Here is a 20,566-nt window from a genome sequence, read left to right on the forward strand (position 1 = left end):
GCGCATTTGGAAGTGATCAAAACCAGAGCCTACAAGGCCTTCCGTGATCTTTCTCATGACAACTTTTCCATCCTCATCTCATACCACGCCCTACCCATGCCCACTGCGATCCAGCCACGCTGGCTACTTTCTGCTTTTCAGCAAGCTAGGCTCATTCCTGCCTCAGGGGCTGGCCACTTGCTTCTCCCTCTGCCTGAAATGTTCTTCATTCGCTGCTCCTTTCAAACCTTGAGACTCTCAGTTTGAAATTCACCTCCTCAGGGTTTTAGTTCCCACCAGGTCTTACTAGCTGGGATTTGACAAGATATGAGGGAACTACATAAAAACAACTCTTTGCAGGCATTAAATGGCAGCCAATGCAGGGCTACAATCCATGAGAAAAAGGATGCACAACAAGGTGAGCTCTACATTGTCCCTGGAACATTTTCCAAACCATGGTTCAGGGAAACAGATCCCACGCTGAACATGGTGGTCCTGCTAAGTGGAATCAGAGACTGGGGTTCAGGGCTGCTATGACAGCTGGGGTGTGTGGGACAAAGCAACAGAGAGAGGTGAGCCGCACAGAAGAAATCCAGACACTGTCCTAGAAATACCCTTGGGTCCTTGGCTGAATCATACGTGGTGCAACATAGTGTAAGACTCTGAGGCCTAGCAGAGAACAACAGCTGGGAGATCAATTGCTAAAGAGATTCTGGAGGTCACACACTGCTACAAAGATAGCAAAGTTCTGGTTTAGCCAAAGTGGAGAGTCTTTGGTGAATGCTCTGGGAACTCAGTTGATACCACTGAAAGGCCATGCCCTAGAAGCAAGGACCACACTTGAGGAGTAAAATCAAGCCCTGGTACTGAGGGGAAAACTGAAGAAGACCTGCACAGGAATATTGGTCTGCTGATCATTCAGCGACCTACCAGAACAAAACCTACTCAACATGCTTTAGAGGAAGCTAATAAGCAGGAATCTCTACATGTTCCACATAATGTCCAACATTTAAAAAAAAATTACTAGTCACATGAAGAAGCAGAAAAGTGGGCCTTAACCAAGAAATAAAATAGCCAATAGAAACAGACTCAGAGATAATCTAGATATTGGGGTTAGCAGGCAAGACTTTCAAAATAACTATGATTATATTTTTTAACAACATAGGAAAAGACAGACAAAAATGAATGAAAATGTGGAGTATTTCAACAGGGAATCAGAATCTCTTTAAAAAGGATAAAATGGATATGCTACTGCAAAATACAGTAAATGAAGTTAAGAACTAATGGATGAGTTTATTAGAAGACAGGACACAGCAGAACTGAACAGCAGAACTTTTAGTGAACTAAAAGACAGGTCAATAGAATATTCAAACTGATACACAAAGAGAAAAAAATAGAACAGTTCCAAAAGATGTGGGATAAAGTGGAAGAAAAAGTCTAGGTTTTTAGGAGAGGAGAGAAAAATAGAAAAGAACAAAATATTTGAAGAACTAATGGCCAAGAATTTTCCAAATCTGATTAAAGATATGACTCCACAGTTTCAAGAGGCTCAGAAAAACCAAGCAGGATAAACATAAATAACACTTCATGTAAGCACATCATAGTCTAACTGCCAAAACCCAAAGATGAAAAGCAAATCTTTAAAATAGTCTGAGGTAAAATGACACATTTCTTTCAGGGGAAAAAAAGACAAATTATTCCATTTCTGAACAGAAACTGTGGGAGCCAGAAGACAATGAAACGACATCTTTAAAGTGTCAAAAGAGGGATACATGTCTTCCTATCTAAAATTCTGAACCCAGAGGGAAAAATATCTTTTAAAAGTGGAGTTGAAAAATTGTTTTCATAAAAAGAAATTTGAGGGAATTCATCATCAGGGAGAAATAACAAAGTTCTTCAGGTAGATGTAAAACAGATCCACAGAAGTAGAAGACAGAGTGAACAGCACAAGAATGTAGAAAGATATGAATAAACATAAAAGATTATTGAGTGTTTAAAACAACAACAGTAATAGCACTTTGTAAGGTATATATACATAGAAGTAACATAGTTGACCAAAATAAACAATGAAAAGGATGAAAAGGAATAAAAGGAGTAAGCTATTAAAAGATTTTTGAATTATTTGAGACATGGTAAAAGTACTCATTTAAAGTAAATTTTAATAATTAATACATACATTTTGAAATTTCTAGGGTAACCACTAAAAGAATGACACTAAAATGTATATCAAAATAAGCTAATAGAGAAGAAAATGGAATAATAGAAAATAGTTTACTAATACCAAAAAACAAAGGCAGAAAGAAGGAATAAAAGAAAAGAGAACAGAACAGACAAATAGAAGAAACAGCAAGAAGGTAAACATAAAGCCAATTACACAATTATGTATATGAAATGTAAATGGACCAAACACTCCAACTAAAAAGCAGAAGATGTCAAACTGAACTAAGTTTAAAAAAAACCAAAAACAGCCATATGTTGTTTCTAAGAAACATACTTTAAAGATACTGATAGCTCGAAAGCAAAAAGATAGATGGTGTAAAAAAGTTATATACCATGAAAATACTAATGAAAAGAAACTGATGTGGTACTTTAATATCAGACAAAGTCAACTTTAGGGCAAGAAATGTGAGAGATAATGAGAGACATTTCATCATGATAAGAGTCAATTCACCATGAATACATCATAATCCTAAATCTATGCGTATCTAATAAATAATTTCAAAACATATGAATTAAAACTAACATAACAAAAAGAAGAAATAAACAAATGCACACTCAGAGTTGGAGATTTCAAAAGCCATCTCGGTAGATGACAAAACGAATAGACCATACATCAGTAATGATATTGAAGATTTGATTAGCATAATTAATCGGCTTGGGCTAATTAATACCCAACAACTGCAGAATATTCATTCTTTGCAAGGGCACATAGAATATTTACCAAAATAGACCATAACATGGTCAATGAAAAAAATCTCAAGATGAAAATAATATAGTGTATGTTTTCTGACAACAATGAAATAAAACTAGACATCAATAGCAAAAATATAACTAAAAAACTCTACAGATGCTTGGAAATTCAACAACACACTTCTAAGTAACCCGTGGGTCAAGGAAGAAATTACAATAGAAATTAGAAGCTAAACTTTGAACTGAACAGACATAAAAAGTACAACTTATCAAAATGTGTGGGTTGTACTAGAAACAGTGCTTAGAGAGAAATGCATAGATTTAAATGCATAAATCACAAAAGAAGAACAGTTGAAAATCAATGATCCAAACTTTCAACACAAGAAGCCAGAAAAAGAACAGCCAATTAAACCAAAAGAAAGTAGAAGAAAGGAAACAATGAAGATATTAGAAGAAACCAATGAAATAAAATACAGACATACAATAAAGAACATCAATAAAACCAAAAAATGATCCTGTGAAATGACTGATAAAATTGGAGAGAAAGAGAGAGAGACAGAGACAGAGAGACAGAGACAGAGAGGCAGAGAGATCGGATATGAATATATACAAAGGACTCAACACTAAATATCCTACAGACACATTCAAGACCACTGGAAAAATAAATTTCATCCTAGCAGTCCTGAAAGTCGAGCATTGTCCACAGATGAGGAAAACAACTCAGAGAAGTCACGGATGTAGTCAGCACAGAGCTGGGTTTGAACCTGTTTGACTGAGTTCTAAAGCCCACAGCTCTCTACTTTCAAGACCCAGTATTCAGTGTGATAGAGGTGTTGGCTAAAGCTATGGTGGTAATCAGATTGCAATATAGAAATGTATCAACTCAACACATTGCACATCTTAAACTTACACAGTGTTAGATATCAATTATATCTCAATATAAATACATAAATACCAAAAAAAAAAAAAAAAGACTCAATGTGCAGAATTATAACTTGAGCTGCTTGAAAAACTCCTTGGTCTGAAAGTAAAAGCTCTAATCTTAAAGTGTAAACACCCACTCCATGTCCCACCAGATACCAATTTGAACAGCCTGAGCAGAGGGGCAGACTTGCATTATCTTGTCCAGGGTAAGAATAAAGACTCTGGAGCCTGACTGCCCAGGTAGAGTCTGGGCTCAACCCCTCCTAGCTGTGTGACTCTGGGCAAGTCACTTAACTTCTCTGTGCCCACGTTTTCTCATCTGGGAAATGGGGGTGGTGACTGTTCCCCCCTCCTAGGGCTGCTGGAGGACACGGTAGTAAAGGGTGTGGTCAGTGCGATAAGTCAGCAAGATGATTAAACAGCCATACAGAGTCAACCTACCTGGGGGCCACTGTGTGGGGACTTCAGAACTCGCCCTTGGTCGGCAGAACACCGTGGTCCTTTGTCGTCTTTCTCCAAATGCACTTCTTTCACTCCTGCCCCATCAGTGTTTCGTTGCAGGGCACTGGATCCTGCGGCATTTCCCCAGACCAGTGATGTAGCAGGAGAATCAGCACCGCACCTGGAATTCTCCAGGCCTAAACAAGGTCCTGTCCACCCTCCAGTCAGACCCATTTCCTGCTCCGAGGGTGGCCCAGGGCCCCTTGCAGTCAGTTGCCCTGAAAGCTGAGTCACCTGCACCCCCCTTTCTACAGCATTCCCCTGGTCCACCACCATCGTGTTTTTTCCCTGGAGGTACTCCTCTGCTCTCACCAAAGGTCCCTCATCTGTGCTGCTCCCCGACACGACTTCCCCCTCCAGGACTCGGATCCTTTGTAGAAGGTGTTCGTTCTCCCCTCTGAGGGACTGGATCATGTCTTCTATTCCCAGCACTATATCCTTTATCAGCTCTTTATAATTGACCCCAAGCTCCGAAATCAGTGCACTGAGCTCCCTGTTTTCCAGGGTGATGCACTCCATCACGCCTTTGGATTTTCGGATGCTCGCAGACATGGCTTTCCGGAGCTGCCCAAGGTGCCCTTTCAATCTCTCGTTTTCCTCTTCGAGCTCAGAAATTTTGCAGTAACTTTTCCTGTTACAGTCTTCAAGGTCAGAAATGACCTGCACGTACTGGTCCAGCTCCCTCTTTACGTGAGAGATGTCTCCTAACAGCACGCCATTATCCTGTTTGAGCGCGGATATTTTTTTCACATTCCTCTCCCTCTCTTTTTCCAGGACACGCAGTTTTCTGCGGCATCGCTCCTGATCTCCCTGAAGCTTGGCGTTCTCACGTAAAACTCTGCTTCTCTCCTTCTTCAATCCAGAAATGAGCTGACGAAACCTCCTCCTTGCTCTCTCGAGGGCTCTCGGCTGCTGCGAGAGCTGGTTCCGACCCCTCTCGGAGGGCCCCTCTGGAGGGCCGGGGCTCAGGTTGACCAAATCCAGCACCGGCCCTGGAAGAACTTCGCCAGTTCCTAGGGCCTCAGTCTCTCCCGGCTTAACATCTTCATCAGGCTCCTTGGGGTTTGCTTCCTCGGCATAACCAATATCCAAATCCTGGTTTGCCAAAGTCTGCTGAGGATACGCGTCCTCCTGGCAGCTGTGCCATCTCCGAGCAAAGCTCCAGTTCTCTCCTGCCAACGAGGAAGTTTTCCGGCCATGCCCCCCACTCCCAGGCTTCAGGATGGAGAGTTGCTGGAAACAAGCCTCCATCTCCTTTTCAAATTCCTCTATTTTTAACGCAGATCCCTCACGGCCTTTGCTCGGAGCCCGGGGGTGACTGGTAGCTCGGGCCCCCTCGGGCCATAAAGCCAATCCAGGAGAGGGTGGCAAACCTCCCTCCTGCGGTAGGAAAAGCATTTCCTTGGCCTCACAGTCCTCAGAGCCAGGCTCCTCCTGGACATCCCTGTGGCCCGGGCTGGACCCTTGGAGATGCGACAATCCCTCCTCCTCTTCCTCTTCCTGTCCTTTGTCCTCAGGGCTTTCCTCTGGGAGAAGCAGAGTATTTCCAGACCACACGTCGTCTTCCTCCTTGCCCGGAACTCTCCTGATGGCTCTGTCCTGCTCTGCAAGGGGCTGAGCACCTGCCGGAGGCGGCCCGTTGGTGCCGTGGGCCCTGGAGAAGGCAGCTGTGGCGGCCTCTTCCTCCTCTGATGATGAAAGCCCTCCTCCTCCCCCTTCTCCTCCTTCTCCCTCTTCTCCTCCTTCTGGGAGGCTCCAGACATGCCCTTCCCCCCGCCCCCTCCTGCTCAGGGATTCAGGACCCTCCGCTGACACTGAGGCCTCCCCCTGAAGAAGGGGCAGTGGAAGGTCCCACCTGGGCCCAGGGCAGGAGGCTGCAGCCGGGGGTTCAGAAGCCCCGTTCTCGTTCCGTCCACCCTCTGGGGCCCTGACACCAGCCTCCAGGCTCAGGTTCTCACGGCTTTCCTGACTTGACTGAGTCCTGTCACCGAGGTCGTCCTCCTTCCTGCCCCCAGCCCTCCTCACCCCCCGCATCTCCGGTCTCCACCCTGGGGCTCCTCCTCCCTCCTTGCGAGAGTCTTTTAGATCCTTGGGCCCTCTGCTGGGAAATCGGTGGTTTGAAGTGCATGGGGACTCCGGGCAGATGGAGGCATCGTGGCTCCTTGCCTGGTGATGATCCCGGCTGGGGCGCCCTGCAGCGGAGGGAGCAGGCGGGGGCCTGGCCTCCAGCACCTGCTGGGCTTGCAGTTCTTCCGGGGAATCTTCCAGGAGCAGCCGCGGCAGTGGCAGGGGAGCTGAGTCCCCAGCCTGCCCCCAGGGAGGGCGTGTGGATGTCCGCGCTGGGAGGAAGGACACCTGGGCCGGGGTGGCTGCTAGCGTCTGCTCTGAAACCCAGGCCAGCTCCGCCGGGAGGACTGAGCCGTCCATGTCCTGCCCCGGGGGACAGCCACGGATGAGAAGGAGCGTCTGTTCACCCAAGCCGGGCTCAGCCGGAGTAAACTAGGGGAGGGAAGAGAAGAGAAGGGGTGAAGCGGCCCCTTGCCCCACAGAGCCTCTCCCCACCGCTCTGACCTCATCTCCTCACCCAGCCATACAGGTCTTCCTAACACCCCAGGTCTGTTAGCACTCCAGGGCCTCTGCCCCCCGCCACGGCTCACCCTCTGGCTTCATTAACATCTCAGCTCAAACGTTACTTCCTCAAAAAGGCCTTGCTGACCTCTTGCACCACTGTCTGTCCATTCATCCCCTTTCCCTCCCTCTGTGGCGCCCTACCCTCGCTCACATCATGTAGGATATGTGTGTGTGTATTGTTTAACTCCTCCCACAGCCCTGCACTGTCCAATACGGTAGCCGCACAGGCCACATGGGGCTCTTCCAATTTAAAGCAATTCAGTGAAAGTTAACACTCAGTTCTGCAGTGACACCAGCCACGTTTCAAGGGCTCAGAAGCCACGCGTGGTTCATGGCTACTACACTGGACCGCACAGGTGCAGAATATTGCCAGCACTGCGGAAGGCTCTAGTGCACAGCACGGTGTAGACTATCTGCCTAGAATAGTCCCGGGCACACAGGAGGTGTTTCATAGATAGTTTTTGAATATCTTTTTATATTTACTTATTCAATGAGCTGAACCAGAGAGGAGGACTGGCCCGACTCAGAGAACAAACCCAGGCTGGGCTGAGGCCCAGGAGATGAAACTTGGCTTCATCCAGGCTCAGTAGGAGCCCTCGGCTCACACGCGACCACGACCGCACTCCCACCTCGCAGCGCTCCCAGCCTCACCGCCTTTACCTGGCGGGTCTTCGTACCTGGCCTGCCCTTTCGCTGTCCATCCCTGGTTTCCTGTCTGTCTAACTACTTCCCCAGCTTTTCTATGAAGCTCTCCCCACCCCAGGGACTGCTCTCGGCTCTTTTCCCACCTTGGGTGTGACACAGCACACCACGCAGTGGCTCAGAGCAGGAGGTGAATGAATGAAAGTAGGGGAGCAAGGAAAGCCCCCTCTCTTCAGAACCGCATCAGGGCTGGCTGGAACCAGGCTCTTGACCCGCAGGGCAGAGTGTGGTGCAGAGTGTGGGCTGTGGAGACGTGAGGACCCCAGTCCCCTAGAGGGCTGTGAGGCCTTGGGAAATCACGACTTCTTCCTCTGTAGAACGGGAGATCATGGCTCCTGCCCCATCGCTGGCAGGGAGGCTTCAATGAGATGAAGTTTGCTACGTGGCAGCTGGGTCTGGGCACACAGCTGGGGCACACAGCCTTCCTGCCCACTCCCCAACCAAGGCTCAAATCTCCCTCTCAATTATATACAGAATGTTCTTCCAAACCCCAAGCTTCTTTACCTCCTTCTCCCACCTTCTGCATGGTGGCCACACCGTGCAGCACACACAGTAGGGCTGATCAGACCCAGCTGGCACCCCAGGCACGCAGAAAGCCTCTGGCCTCACCTGTCCACGGTCAGATCCTGCGAGGTCTCCTGGGAGCTTATCCGTGGTCTCCGGGCCTGGGATCAAGACAGCGGTGCCTTGTCCAGCCCCAATGCAGTCCCAGGCGCGGGGCCCCTCGGAGGGCTGGCCTGGGAAATGACAGGACCCGAGAGTTAAGAAGACCCTCCTAGGAGTTTTCCCATGATTGCCACCAGCAGTGCCATCTGCTGTTAGGATGAGACAGCACTTCTCATGACTCAGGGCCTTTGAGCCTCCAAAAGTGGCCTACTGGCCACCACTGCCTGTCAGGTGAGAAACCCAGGCTCAGAGATGGGGAACGACATCCACTGATGAGCCACAGAATCGGGTCTGGAAGCCACCTCTTCTGACCACGAAGCCCACGACATCTCCCCGGCCCCGCACCCTCACGGTCACACAGGGTCAGAATCCCTGGCCCCCAGCCCCTCACAGTCAGCACGGAGACAGAGGTGTTGATACCCAGGCTTTGCCAGGCACGCCCTGCCCCCTTCCCCAAGGACAAACCTGACCTCGTTTGACTTGTCAGCTCTGTTCCCCAGAAATGGGATGGAGGGGAAAGGTCAGCTTTGCTGGTCAACAGCCCTGCTGGGTATAACTGACCCCCTCATCCTTAAGTTGAATTTCACCTTGGAAAACTGTACATAAACCACAGACGGCCAGTTGGACACCGTGGCTTTGGGGCTCCCTGCGTGCAGTGGCTTTTGCAGCAGGGACCCTGGAAGCTGCACCCGAGACTATTAGCAGAGATATTGGTTCCCGTTAGGGACAACTTAGGGATAAGGGGGTCCCAGCAACTCCCAGACTTCACACTCGTCTCACACCTGAGCTGTCACTGGGGCGGGGGCGGGGAATAGAACAGCTCCTGGTCACGACACGGTCTTCTGCGAAGACAAATCCCCCCGAAGGGACCCCTGCTGCCTGAGGCTGGCACGTGCGTCGCTGGTTGGCACCCTTCTGAGGGCTGAGGGAGTGAGCCTAAATGTCGGGTTGAGCCTAAGTCACAGACCTTGCCGTGGGCATTGTGGACTCTGCTCCTACCTTTCCCAGCTGTGTGGCATCAAGCAAGCAACACTACCTCTCTGAGCCTCAGCTTCCTGTCTGTAGAGTAGGGACCGCCACCCTGCTGTGTCATCAGGATGTCCTAAGAGAGCTGGCCCGTCAGTGGATATCCATGCAGGGCCCCCCCACGCACCTGCCGAGCCCCTTGGACAAGGGGCCCCGTCGGGGCCTCGGTTTCCACAGGCATCCGGAGCCTCCTCCCAGGGCAGGTGCAGCGATTCATCCTGAACACAGCCCAGGGCGTCCTTGAGGAAAAAAACACAAGAAGACAAGACAGCTGTGAGTGCCCCTGGTTGCAAGGGACCCTCCAAGCCTGTCCCAGCCAAGTCCCTTCCAAGGAGGGAGTTGGATCCCCTCCCCAGGTGAGGACAGCAGAGGGCAATGCCCTGGCCACAGGGCCCTGGTCTTGCGTTCTCGGTCCTGCCAACCAAACTGCCTCCTGTGAGCACCCAGCCTCCATTTAGCAGACAATGAGGAGCCTGTCCATTCAGCCAAGATTTTTCTGGGCCCCCCAAGGTGGCACCAAAGGCTCCAGTCCCCTCTCCTTCCGGTGCGGAAGTTCCCTCTGTATCCACCCGAGGTGGGAGGCTGCCCTGGCCTCCGGGCAGTCCTGTCCCTCAACTGTCCACAGGCCCCAAACGCCCCAGCCACGCATCTCTGGGCGGCGCCCTCCTCCTCTGGATCGCACCCCAAAAGGCAAGCTGGGGTGCAGCAAGGAGCTTCCCTAGCCCAACGCCCACCCCCGCCCCGCAGAGCACGTTAGAGGCAGCACCTTGACTGCAGCTCCAGCCGCCACCACGAGGGGCCAGGGCACAAGTCTCCTGCAGGTTCCCACTGCCCCGGGTACGCCTAGCCCGGTTCTAAGGGGTGCTGTTTGCTTCCCACCTGCTCCCGCACTAGACCTGAGGTCGTTCAGGAAGGAAACTGGCCTTCATTAGGTCTGCACTGTCACTCCAGCCTGGCACACACTAGGTGCTTAATAAAGGTTTGACAGTTGGATGGATAGCAGAACCTGCAGAAAGGCAGACATTTCAGACTCGCCGTGCATTTATTCAGCAAACGTTTATTAAGCTCCTACTGTGGGTCAGGTGCTCTTCTAGGGGAGGGAGAAACGGAAATGGACAGGTCATGCCCCGTCCCCATCCCCAGGTCCTCACCTGCTCTCAGCAGACCCCTGCGTTGGCCACTAACTGGGCCTCCTGCTTCCCCTCCCATCCTTCCTGCAGCTGCCAGGGACCCTCTGACCTGCAAGTCCCCCCTCACCTCCCCCACTCAGTCCACGGGATCAGCTCCTGTGCTGCAGTTAGGCACGGGAGGCCGTCCAGGGCTGTCACCACAGCCCCTGACCCTCCTGGTCCTGGCTTCCTCTCTCAGTGCCTCCTTGTCCCCCCACCCTGGTTCCTGCTGGCCTCTGAGCACGCGGTTCTTCCTGCCTGCCTGGCGCATCCTCCTGGGAAGGGTACTGGTGGCAGGCTGCCTCCTTGCAAAGCCCTCCCTGCCCCTGGCTCTCTGCCCCTCCTTTCCACACCCTTCGGCAGCCAAGCAATTGCACTGAAATGGAAACTGGGTCAGGTTGCCCTCCCGTTTCCAACCCTTCCATGCTTCCCACGGCCCTGAAAGATAAAACCCCTGCCTGCCCGGCCTCACCACACCCATCTCTGCTCTTTGGATGGACCCTTCTCCCTCCTGCCTCGGGGCCTTGCACCCCTAGTGCCTGCTGCCTACACCTCTCCTCCCCACCCTTCTGCCTGGCCCAGCTGCTCCCTTCTGGGCTTAACTTAAAGGCTGGATCCTTAATGAGGCTTCCCTGAGCCTCCCCCAAATGAAGCCCCTCCCTCACCGCAGCATCTCCTCCTCATGCCCCAAGTTTGTGACCTTCCAGTTACTGTGTGACAGTCTGTGTCTTGTCCAGTTCTCCTCAGAGACCAGGGGAGACCAGACCCTGGCCACACCTTAGGATCACCCAGAAGCTTTTAACAAGTACCAGAACAGGGCCCCAGCCAAGACCAATGAAAACCAGAGGGGTCTGGGCACAGCCCTGCTCTGCATCCAGATGGGCCCGGCCAACCTGCCACAGGTGCCTTCTGCCCACAGACCTTGCGGTACCTCATGGTTTTCTCCATTGGCGTCCCACTTGATCAGAATTAAACACTTTTGTCAAGAACTTAAAATCGCTATTGGAAGGAGGTGGAGATGAGAAAAATGGAGAGAGAGAGAAGGCACAAGAGAAAGGAAGGAGAGAAGGCAAATGAGAAAGAAAAAAAAGAGAGGAAATAGGATGCAAAAAGGGAGACAGAAATTCAAAGACATGAGAGCAAGCAAGAGAGAGAAGCAGAAGGAAGGAGGAGGGAACAGATGAAGGGGAGGCGGAGGGCAGTGTCGAAGGCCACCATCGTTCTGCTGTTCATTGCTATTTGGATTTTGCTCCAGTACCCAAGTTGACTTCCATTCAGTTCAACAAATACTTTCTGAGCACCTACTATGTGGCAGGCTTTGTCCTGGGGCTGGGACACAGCCATGGGTAACACACACAGACCCCTGCCTCGAGGAGCAAACATCCAGGGGAGGACTTCCGAGGTGATGCTATACCCGCTTCATGTCACAAGTGATGAAATCAATACTCAGAGAGGGATAGTGACTTGTCCAAGGTCACATAGCACACACAGTGGGAGAACGGGACCTGAACTCAGGTCTCCGAACTTGATCCGGGCCTTCTCTCCCCCTTCCTGCCCCCCTCTGCTCAGTGTTGCCAGCCCTCCCTGCTTTTCAACACTCACAGGAGCATTTGCCTGTTACTTTACTTGGCTTTAGTTTTAACGTGTAATTATTTTGAAAGAAGAAAATGAGGAATACAGTGATATCCAAACACAAATATGACAAATGTGTGAAAATATATCCCTCTGGGCTTTGTTTCTATGCATAGACATTTAAATTCTTCCAAAAGCCTGTTTCTACAAAATGTTGACTTTTGCTTTGTGCATTTTTCATGTGATGGTATCGAAGGATCATTTCTCCACAACTTCTTCTGTAATGTGGTGTTTTAGGGCTGCCGAATAATCTCTGATGTAAGGAATGCCTTCACTTACCAAATCAGGTCCCTCTGATCAGACATTTAGGTTGTTTCCAATATTTACCAACTATAAACAGTATTGAGGTACTTTTAATATATGACAAATATTCAGAATACAGTGGAATCTTGAGGTTTTGCTCATTCGTATTTTTTTTTTTTTTTAAGTAATGGACCTTTTTTGTAAGACCACGGGCCATCTGTATTTCCTTTTTATGTTATTTGTATGTTCGTGGCTTTTGCCTATGTTTTGTTTTTTGACATTATCGAAACTGTTTTAAAGCCCTTGCTTGCTGCAGGAGTGAGTGACAAATGTGCAACGGGCACTTCTGCTCAGGTGCAAGCTTTGAGCAGGAACGGGCTGCCTGGACTCAGGAAACAATGAAGAGATTCTAATACCCGCCACCAGGGGTCGCTCTACTCACATCACTGGGGCCGAGAAGCTGGCCTGAGCAGCCCGCATTCCTGAGGCCACTGTCACAAGGAGCGGGGTCTCAGCTCTGGGATGACAGCCTGACACTGACATTATAAGAGAGTGACTTTTAATCTCTTTATATGAGCCTCCTTGTTACCCTCCAGGCCGGGCCACTGCCCCAGGGTGTCCCCTGCTGCAGCGGTCATCACCCAAATTGCCCTTTCTGCTCCTGTGTCTATCTCCCCTACAAACTTTTGAAGAGCAGGATCGCCTCCCCAGCCCCAGTGGCCGGCACGGTGCCTGGAACATACAGGATGCCCAGTGCACGCTTGCTAAAAAGCATTTGGACACATTTGCAGATAGCTTTGCTTCTCTTGCAAACCAGAGTCCTCTTAAATTTTCTTTCACCTGGGATTCTGATCAGAGACCCCCTCCCCAAACTCCTCCCCGAGTTGGGCGTTTGTCCTCGCAATGGCCGTTCCTTTGGGGACCTGGGCTCCAAGCAACTTGTTCTAGAAACTATAAACTGTGTGATCCTGGGCAAGGCATGTGCCTCTTCTGTGGGGTTGGGGACAAAATCACTGATCCCTGCCTGGCTACCTCCCAGTATCAAGGAAATCCTGTTTGGGGAAGTGCTTTATAAATAGGAATCAAATAAAATATCTTCTCATAACGATTACCCTCACCATAAATCACACCATGACACACATCAGATGTAACCAAGGGGCTGGTTTGGGTTGGAGGCACCCTAATAATTTGTAATGATTTTCAATATGATACACACATCCCTGGGGCTAGACCTCCCTCTCGTTTCCCAATTTCTATACCTCACTTCCCAGCATTGCCATCTTAGGCTGGTCCCTTCGGCTGGAAGTTTCCATTTCCCATGGGCAATGGAGCAAATATCTTCTTTTGGCCATTTATTCACTGAGTCACTTGCTCACCAAGTATTCCACAGCCTGTGGGCAGGGGCTGGGATTTATTGCTGAATCGGACCCAGTTGGTGATGACGATGAAGGCACAGCTATGGGGGGGTGGGTGGGCAGCCAGGCCCAGCACAGTGAGAATTAAGGTCACCAGAGGTGGGTCATGTCATGATGGGGGCACCAACGAGGGAAGGAGCTGACATAAAATCAGGAAAGTCTTCTTGGAGGAAGAGACATTCTCACCAAATGGAGAAAAAGAAGCAGGGGTTTACCAAGGGGCCGTGGGGAGCAGACAGTAGAAGTCTCTAGACACAGGGAAAGTAAGCAGGCTGGAGGAGCGTGGCATATTTAGGGACCTGCAGGACCTCAGGGTGGCCAGGCAGGGTGGGAGGAAGGGGTAGGCAGTGAGCCTGGAGTCAGCGGCTAGAGCATCTGGGGCCTTGAATGCTGTGGTTAGGAAGTGGAGCTGGATCCCAAGGCGATGGAGCTGCTGGGGGCTTATGAAAAGAGATCGTTTGGGGGTTACACCGTTATCCAGAGAAAGGTGCTGAAGATCTGCCACGTGGCTCTTAACCATTCTGAGTCCTGCCCCTTTGGAAATGCACTGTCAGCCTTGGGAAATCATGCATGCATGCATGCAATGCTCTCAGAACACTGAGTACAACTTCATACATGCACAGCCATGGCCACGGGCCAGACCAAGACCTGAGGGACACCATCTAGCTTTACAGTGTTGTTATCAATAGATTCTAGCATTTTAACTTTAAAATTGCAAGCCATGCTGCCCCATGAGCTGGTGACTGGCTGGCATTTCCCATATCTCCAGCGCGCTCTCTGGAGGATTTCTTCCTTTCAAGGTGGCCCTTTTCGACTCCAAGGTGCTCAGAGTCGGGGCTGTCACTGCCCTCTGAGAGTAGGACAGTTTGGAAGACTCTGACATACCCTGTGGCCCTGGGTCCATTCCCCATTCCAAACACCAAGATCCCCAACAGTGACCCACAGATTGTCAGGCCCCTTCCCCCTTCCTCTGTCTGCACCCTCTTTCTCCAGGCAGTCTTGTCATCCCGTGCAGGCAGGGGTCTTGTCTTACTTCCCAGCCCTGGTACCAAGCCCAAGCCCGAGTACACCTCGTTGTACGGCACCCGTTAAATGCTGATTTGGGACCCACTGACCACTAGTTATCGAAGGAGCAGAGCATGGCACTCACAGGGTCATCTCAGGGTCAGCCTGCCAGGGTGCAAATCCTGCCCCACCACTTAATATCTGTGGGACCCTGGGACTCCACTTCCTCATCTGTAAAATGGGGGTAAAAAATAGTGCCTCCCTTGAAGGTCGTTGAGGGACAAAATGAGTGGACAACAGATGTAGAGCACCAGAGATGGCGTCTAGTGCAAAGACTCCCTCATAAATATAGGAATCGTTTTGTACCCCCATGGAGCCGGCGAAGAAGCACATCAAGGAACTAGAACCGACAGTTCTACCGTTTCATGGGGCCTCATAATGGTGCATCCAGGAGGGTACTTGTTATGAGTTAAACTGTGTCCCCCCCAAACTTCCTAAGTTGACTCTTAACCCCCAGGACCTCAGAACATGACCTGATTTGGAAATAGAGACACAATTGATTAAGTTAAGATGGGGTCATTCGGGTGGGCCCTAATCCAATATGACTGGTGTCCTTATAAAAGGGGGACATTTGGACACAGAGATGCATAGAAGGAAGACAATGAGACACAGGGAGAAGACGGCCGCCCACAAGCTAAGGAGAGAGGCCCGGAACAGATCTTCATTCACAGGCCTCGGAAGGAACGACCCTGCCCACACCTCGATCTCGGGCTTCCAGCCTCCAGGACTATTGTTGAAACCACACAGTTTGTGGTTCTTTGCTAGGGTAGCCCCAGGAAACTCTCATAGCACCTACGTTTCTATTTGCTCAATAAGGAAATTGAGGCATAGAAATAAACGACTGGCAAGGCTCCCAGGGCTCCTAGAAGGCAGGGCCAGGCTCCAGGCCCACCAGTTGGGGGAACTCAGCCCTGCTTGTCTCCATCTGGGAGAACTGCTAACGTCTAGCTGGAGCAAGAAGCTGGTCACCCTGGTGCCGAGCCCCCTTGGAGAGATCATCAGCAAGGGGATGGGAGCCACTTTCCAGAAGTGAGAGCAAGCCACACAGGAAATGCACAAACCACGATGAAATGGACACCGACGGCCAAAGCAAGCCCTTGCTAATATCACTCTCCCAGCCCGGATGCTCACAGGCTGCCATTTTAGATTGCTAAAAGCCAGGAGCAGTGACCGTCCCATGACACTCTATGCTGAAATGGTAACCGACATGTGTTCCATCTTTAAAGGGCTCTTGCATTCACGCTCCCATGGGCTCTTCACTCTGACACACTCAGAAGACAGCAAGTGCTGCTACCCCTTCACCCAGCAGAACCCACTGCCTCTGGCCACTCCGGGTCCCACCTGCCATTTTAGAGCATGAGCGTCTCACCCCAGTGTGTACGGCTCCCATGTTTAAGGATCAGCATTTTCTATTCCACGGGCCCCTGCTTCCTCCGCTGCTCATCTGATAACAGGCTGGCTTCTCCGGATGCTATAGAGGCAGAACTGGATGCGGACCACACTTTATGGGAAATTTAAGGAGTTTTTGAGAGACTTTTGACTGTGCACAGCAGCCTCCAGCAAAGTCTTGAGAGCATGCAGTTCTCCTTGGGCATTGGGTCTTTTAAATGATAAGGCATGAAACACTGAGAAGGTCACAGATGCATGTCAACAAGGGGCTTATAACTGATGGCACACAAGCTGCCAAACGCAGCCACTGACACTGCCCCAAACTCCGCAAGAACCAACGCTGGCCCCAGCATCTTAAGGTAAGGACAGCATCTTGGAGTCACAGCCTTGATCTGGCCCGTGTCCCCTTGCTGGCCCTAATACTTTGGAGCTGCATGCCTGTGGTCAAGTTACTTGACCTCCTGGGTCTCAGTTTCTCCATCTAGTCAGTGGGATAATAGCACCTGGCTTGCAAGGCTGTACTAAGGATTAAATGAGAGAACACAAAATGTACAAAACATTAGGAGGCATCTCTAAAATATTTAGGTATTCACCCTTTTCCTTAGATAAAAGAAAGAGTTAGCAGTGCACGGGAAGACAGAAAGATTGGGAGAATAAGGATGTAAGCCAACAGCCTAAATTAAAATCTTACGTTTAGGAAAATTACAGAAAGGATTCTAAATGACAATTTCCATCTCTACACGATTTATTTTCTGAAATTACAACAAGGTGCCAATATTAAAGGTACACTGTATTCCTTTTACCTGATGAACATAATGGAGGAAGAACGAACAGGACACGCGGAAGTAACATGAGTAGGATGAAGTACTAAAAAGATAAAATATAACCACAGATAAACTCATTATTAAAATGATCTAGGCAGGATACACTTCATTATCTTGAGAAAACTAAAGTTCCAGTTAATTTGAAATAGGTTGTCCAGGTCCGAAGATAAATTTGATTTGTTTTTTTTAATGAGTAATCTTCTTTGGGCTAAGGTGGCTCCCTTATTTTTCCTTAAATGCAAATTAACCCAGTGGAATCTTGATCTCTTGGAGGGAGCTGAGTTAACTTTCCCTTTACAGGGAGGCAGCCTGGTGCAAGAGAAACAAAGCACTCTGGACTCATATCCAATTTGGATCAAATTCTAGTTCTGCCTCTTCTGAGCTGTGTGACAACAGGTCAGTGCACTGCCTCTCTGAGCCTCAGCCTCCTCTCTGTGGAGTGGGGACATTAATAGTACCTGCTTTACAGTTTTATGAGCATTAAATGATGCCTTTGAAAACACCGTAGGGTGCCAAGCACATGGCAGGAGTATATTAAACGGTAAGTTTTTGCTCATCTATCAGTTAGGTGATAACACCAGTGTCCAGCCTGCTCTCGGCTCCAGAGCTTAAGAAACTTGCTCGGGGTCACACAGCTAGCAAATAGGAGAACCAGAAAGGGGCCGAACCCTGCATGTTCTCTGCTGCACAGTCCTGAGGGCCTCCTGTGTGCTGCTGCTGGGGCGGCCGCTACAGAAGCCATCTGACCTGGACCTGCCCTCAAGGGGCTCACAGTCTAAAGAAGGAGAAATGAAGATGCACGTACAGCACCGGCACGCTGGGACCGTGGTCACCTTTGGAGCTGTGAGGGAGGTGGGAAAGGGTGATCGCTTTCCCAGGGAGGAGTGGATCGGGGTGGAAGTCACGAGACCATGACAGTTAATGTCATACTGCACGTGGAGGAGCTCGCCCAGCACGGGGCCTGGCACAGGCAGGGACCCATCAAATGTCAGATAGATGGACGGACAGGAGGAAACAGACGATGAGGGATGAAGGGTAGCTGGTTGGCTGCCTGGAGAGTGGCTGCAAGGAGAGATGGACAAGCAGATGGTCGGGTGAAAGGGATGATGGAGTGTGGATAGAGGAGTGGGTGGGTGGGTAAACAAGACGGTGGATGAGGGCACGGACAGGTGGATGGTGGTTGAGCAGGTGGACGGATGGTGGTGAGGTGGCTGGGTTGGTGAACGGGTGAGTGAAGTTGTAGGGGTGGATGGGTGCCACCAGGTGGGTAGATGGGTGGATGGAATGAAGGATGGATGAACGGGGCTGGTGGGTTGGAGGGGTGGTTGAAGAGGAAAACTGGGGAATGACAGAGTCCGTGACTTGACCAAGCAGCAGAAAGTTAGAGAAAAGCAGAAAATCACTCGTGCCCTGGGTTGCGGCCACTTACCAGGCTACAGTGACCAGCAGGGGCCGTGCTGAGCGCTCTCTCTCGGGGGGCCTGGGCTCCCAGCTCCTCTCGCAGGCACCTGTTTTGCTGGGCGAGCTCCTCCACCTGGCCCTGCAGGCCGATCTCCGACAGCTTCAGCCCATAGATGCAGCAGCGCAGCTCCTCCAGCTGCCCGCGGAGCAGCCGCTCGGTGGCGCGCTGCTCCCGCAGCCGGCGCGCCGCCTGGTTCCGCTCGCGCTCGCCGCGCTCGGCCCTGGCCCGCAGCGCGCGCGGCTCCGCGGCCTTCTCGGGAGCGCCCCGGAGACTGGCCGGGCCCGGGGGTCGGGGGCCACCCGGGTTCGGGGCGTCCAGCTCGGCCAGCAGGAGGCCCGCGGCGTGGCAGAGGCGCCGCACGTCCCGCTCCAGCCGCTGCACCTGCGCCCGCAGGATGCGCTCCTGCTCGCGCGCCAGGCGCAGCTGACGCCGCTGGATCCGCCGGCCGCGCTCCAGGGCCGCCGCCTGCCGCCCCAGCGCCTCGTCCTTGCGCCGCAGCCGCTCCCGCAGCCGCCGCAGCCGCCACCGCTGCCGCCGGGCCGCGCGCTCTTTCTCCTGAACCTACGGGTTGGCGGTGGAGGAGGGCGTCAGGAAGGCGGCCGGGGACGCACCGTAGCTCGCATTGAGCCTGTCTTTATTTGAAACTTCGATATTTTGTTGTTCAGCGCGCTTTTTCTTTTTGCATTAATTTTTGCGTTAAGACATTGCTGCAAAATATTATTTATCTCGATGACTGTTTTTTGGCGCCCCTTTAAAGTTTGCCCAGGAGACGAGTGCCTTACTCACCTCCCCCTAGTGTGGGCCCTGCACACCCGTGAGCTCCCCGAGTTCTTGGAAGGAAACTGTGCAACGGGCAGGATGGGGATGGGCTGGTGCACACTGGGAGGGCCAGTGGTTCCAACATGTAATTCCCCCACACCAGTTTGTAAAGAGCTGCCACCTGGACCCCCCTGAGTGTCCCCACTTCCCCACTTGCAGAACTTCCCAGACCTCTCCATTTCCCAGTGCCTACAGGGTTAATGCCTGGCCCAGTAAGGATCAGCTGACCATGACTTCTGGCTGGTGAGACAAGACCACCAGTGTCAAAGCAGCTGTTCCTTCCTGTGAATACGCCCCGTGGAGCTACTCAGAAGTGACCTGCACAATGTCACATGACTAAAAGTCACTGAACCGCCACGTACTTGACTCAAGACCTTTCCTTTTTCCGCTTGGCCCGCTGCCTGTCCAAGGAACACATCTCCCTGTTCTTAAACCTTGCCTTCCCCCCCCCCCACCCATGAGCTGTAGGCTGGACTGGGGTGACCCATGCACTGCAAAAATGGGCGTCCTTGCCTAATTTTCAGAATTAATTTATGCAAGTGGGTAGAACTGCCTTCATGTTAAGCTCTCTTTCAACTGCTAGTGCCTGCTGCCGATGCCCAGTCACAGCCACGAGAGCTTGCAGAAGACAAAACAAACAAGCAAGAGCAAATGGGAAAGAGGAAACTTGGGAACAGCCCGGCAGGCTTTGTTTGACAGTGTGTTTTGGGGGGAACTGGGGCAGATAAAATTGGAGTTAGACTCCCTGCGAGGAAAATTGCTGGGGGTCTTCCCGATGGTATGAATCCTGTAATCGGTGATGCTGGGTGCACAGTGCCCCATCACCTGGATGGGTCTACCTTTATCACCTTTGGGAATGACCACGGGTCACCACAGAAGTGAGGTGTCTTTGTATGCAAAGGATTACTGCAAATATTGACAACAATGGGGCAAATTGCCATTTGGCAAATATCAGGTACAAAGGGCAGAGTTCATGCACTCCTGCAAAATATGCTCTGAAATGCAGATAGTTCTGGGGAGAGATTGAGGGTTAGTGTCTGGGCTGGGTTGAAGCTCGGCCAAGTGGTCTCCGAGGGGACCCAAGCCAGACCCCTCACCTCTCTGAAATTTTGCCCTTCATCTGGAAATGGGGTTTTGTGACAGGACATTCCCAGGAGCATCCAGATTACAGGAGAATGCAATAAAGAAATGTGTGTGGGCCACATAACT

The 20,566-nt window shown here is 51.0% G+C and overlaps 1 protein-coding gene across 1 annotated transcript in view; it reads right to left on the reverse strand.

Annotated features, from left to right (window-relative positions):
* The window catches only part of C4H4orf50 (chromosome 4 C4orf50 homolog), a 48,739-nt gene that overhangs the window by 21,477 nt on the left and 6,696 nt on the right, over positions 1–20,566 (reverse strand). The window contains exons 3-7 of the mRNA XM_068541999.1: positions 18,506–19,099; positions 9,467–9,578; positions 8,932–8,955; positions 8,257–8,384; positions 4,255–6,813 (exon numbers count right to left, since the gene is read on the reverse strand). Coding sequence (XP_068398100.1) covers positions 4,255–6,813; positions 8,257–8,384; positions 8,932–8,955; positions 9,467–9,578; positions 18,506–19,099 — 3,417 coding nt within the window. The remainder of the gene's footprint in view (positions 1–4,254; positions 6,814–8,256; positions 8,385–8,931; positions 8,956–9,466; positions 9,579–18,505; positions 19,100–20,566) is intronic.

The sequence above is a fragment of the Eschrichtius robustus genome, chromosome 4 (assembly GCF_028021215.1).
Source record: "Eschrichtius robustus isolate mEscRob2 chromosome 4, mEscRob2.pri, whole genome shotgun sequence".
Lineage (NCBI taxonomy): Eukaryota > Metazoa > Chordata > Mammalia > Artiodactyla > Eschrichtiidae > Eschrichtius > Eschrichtius robustus.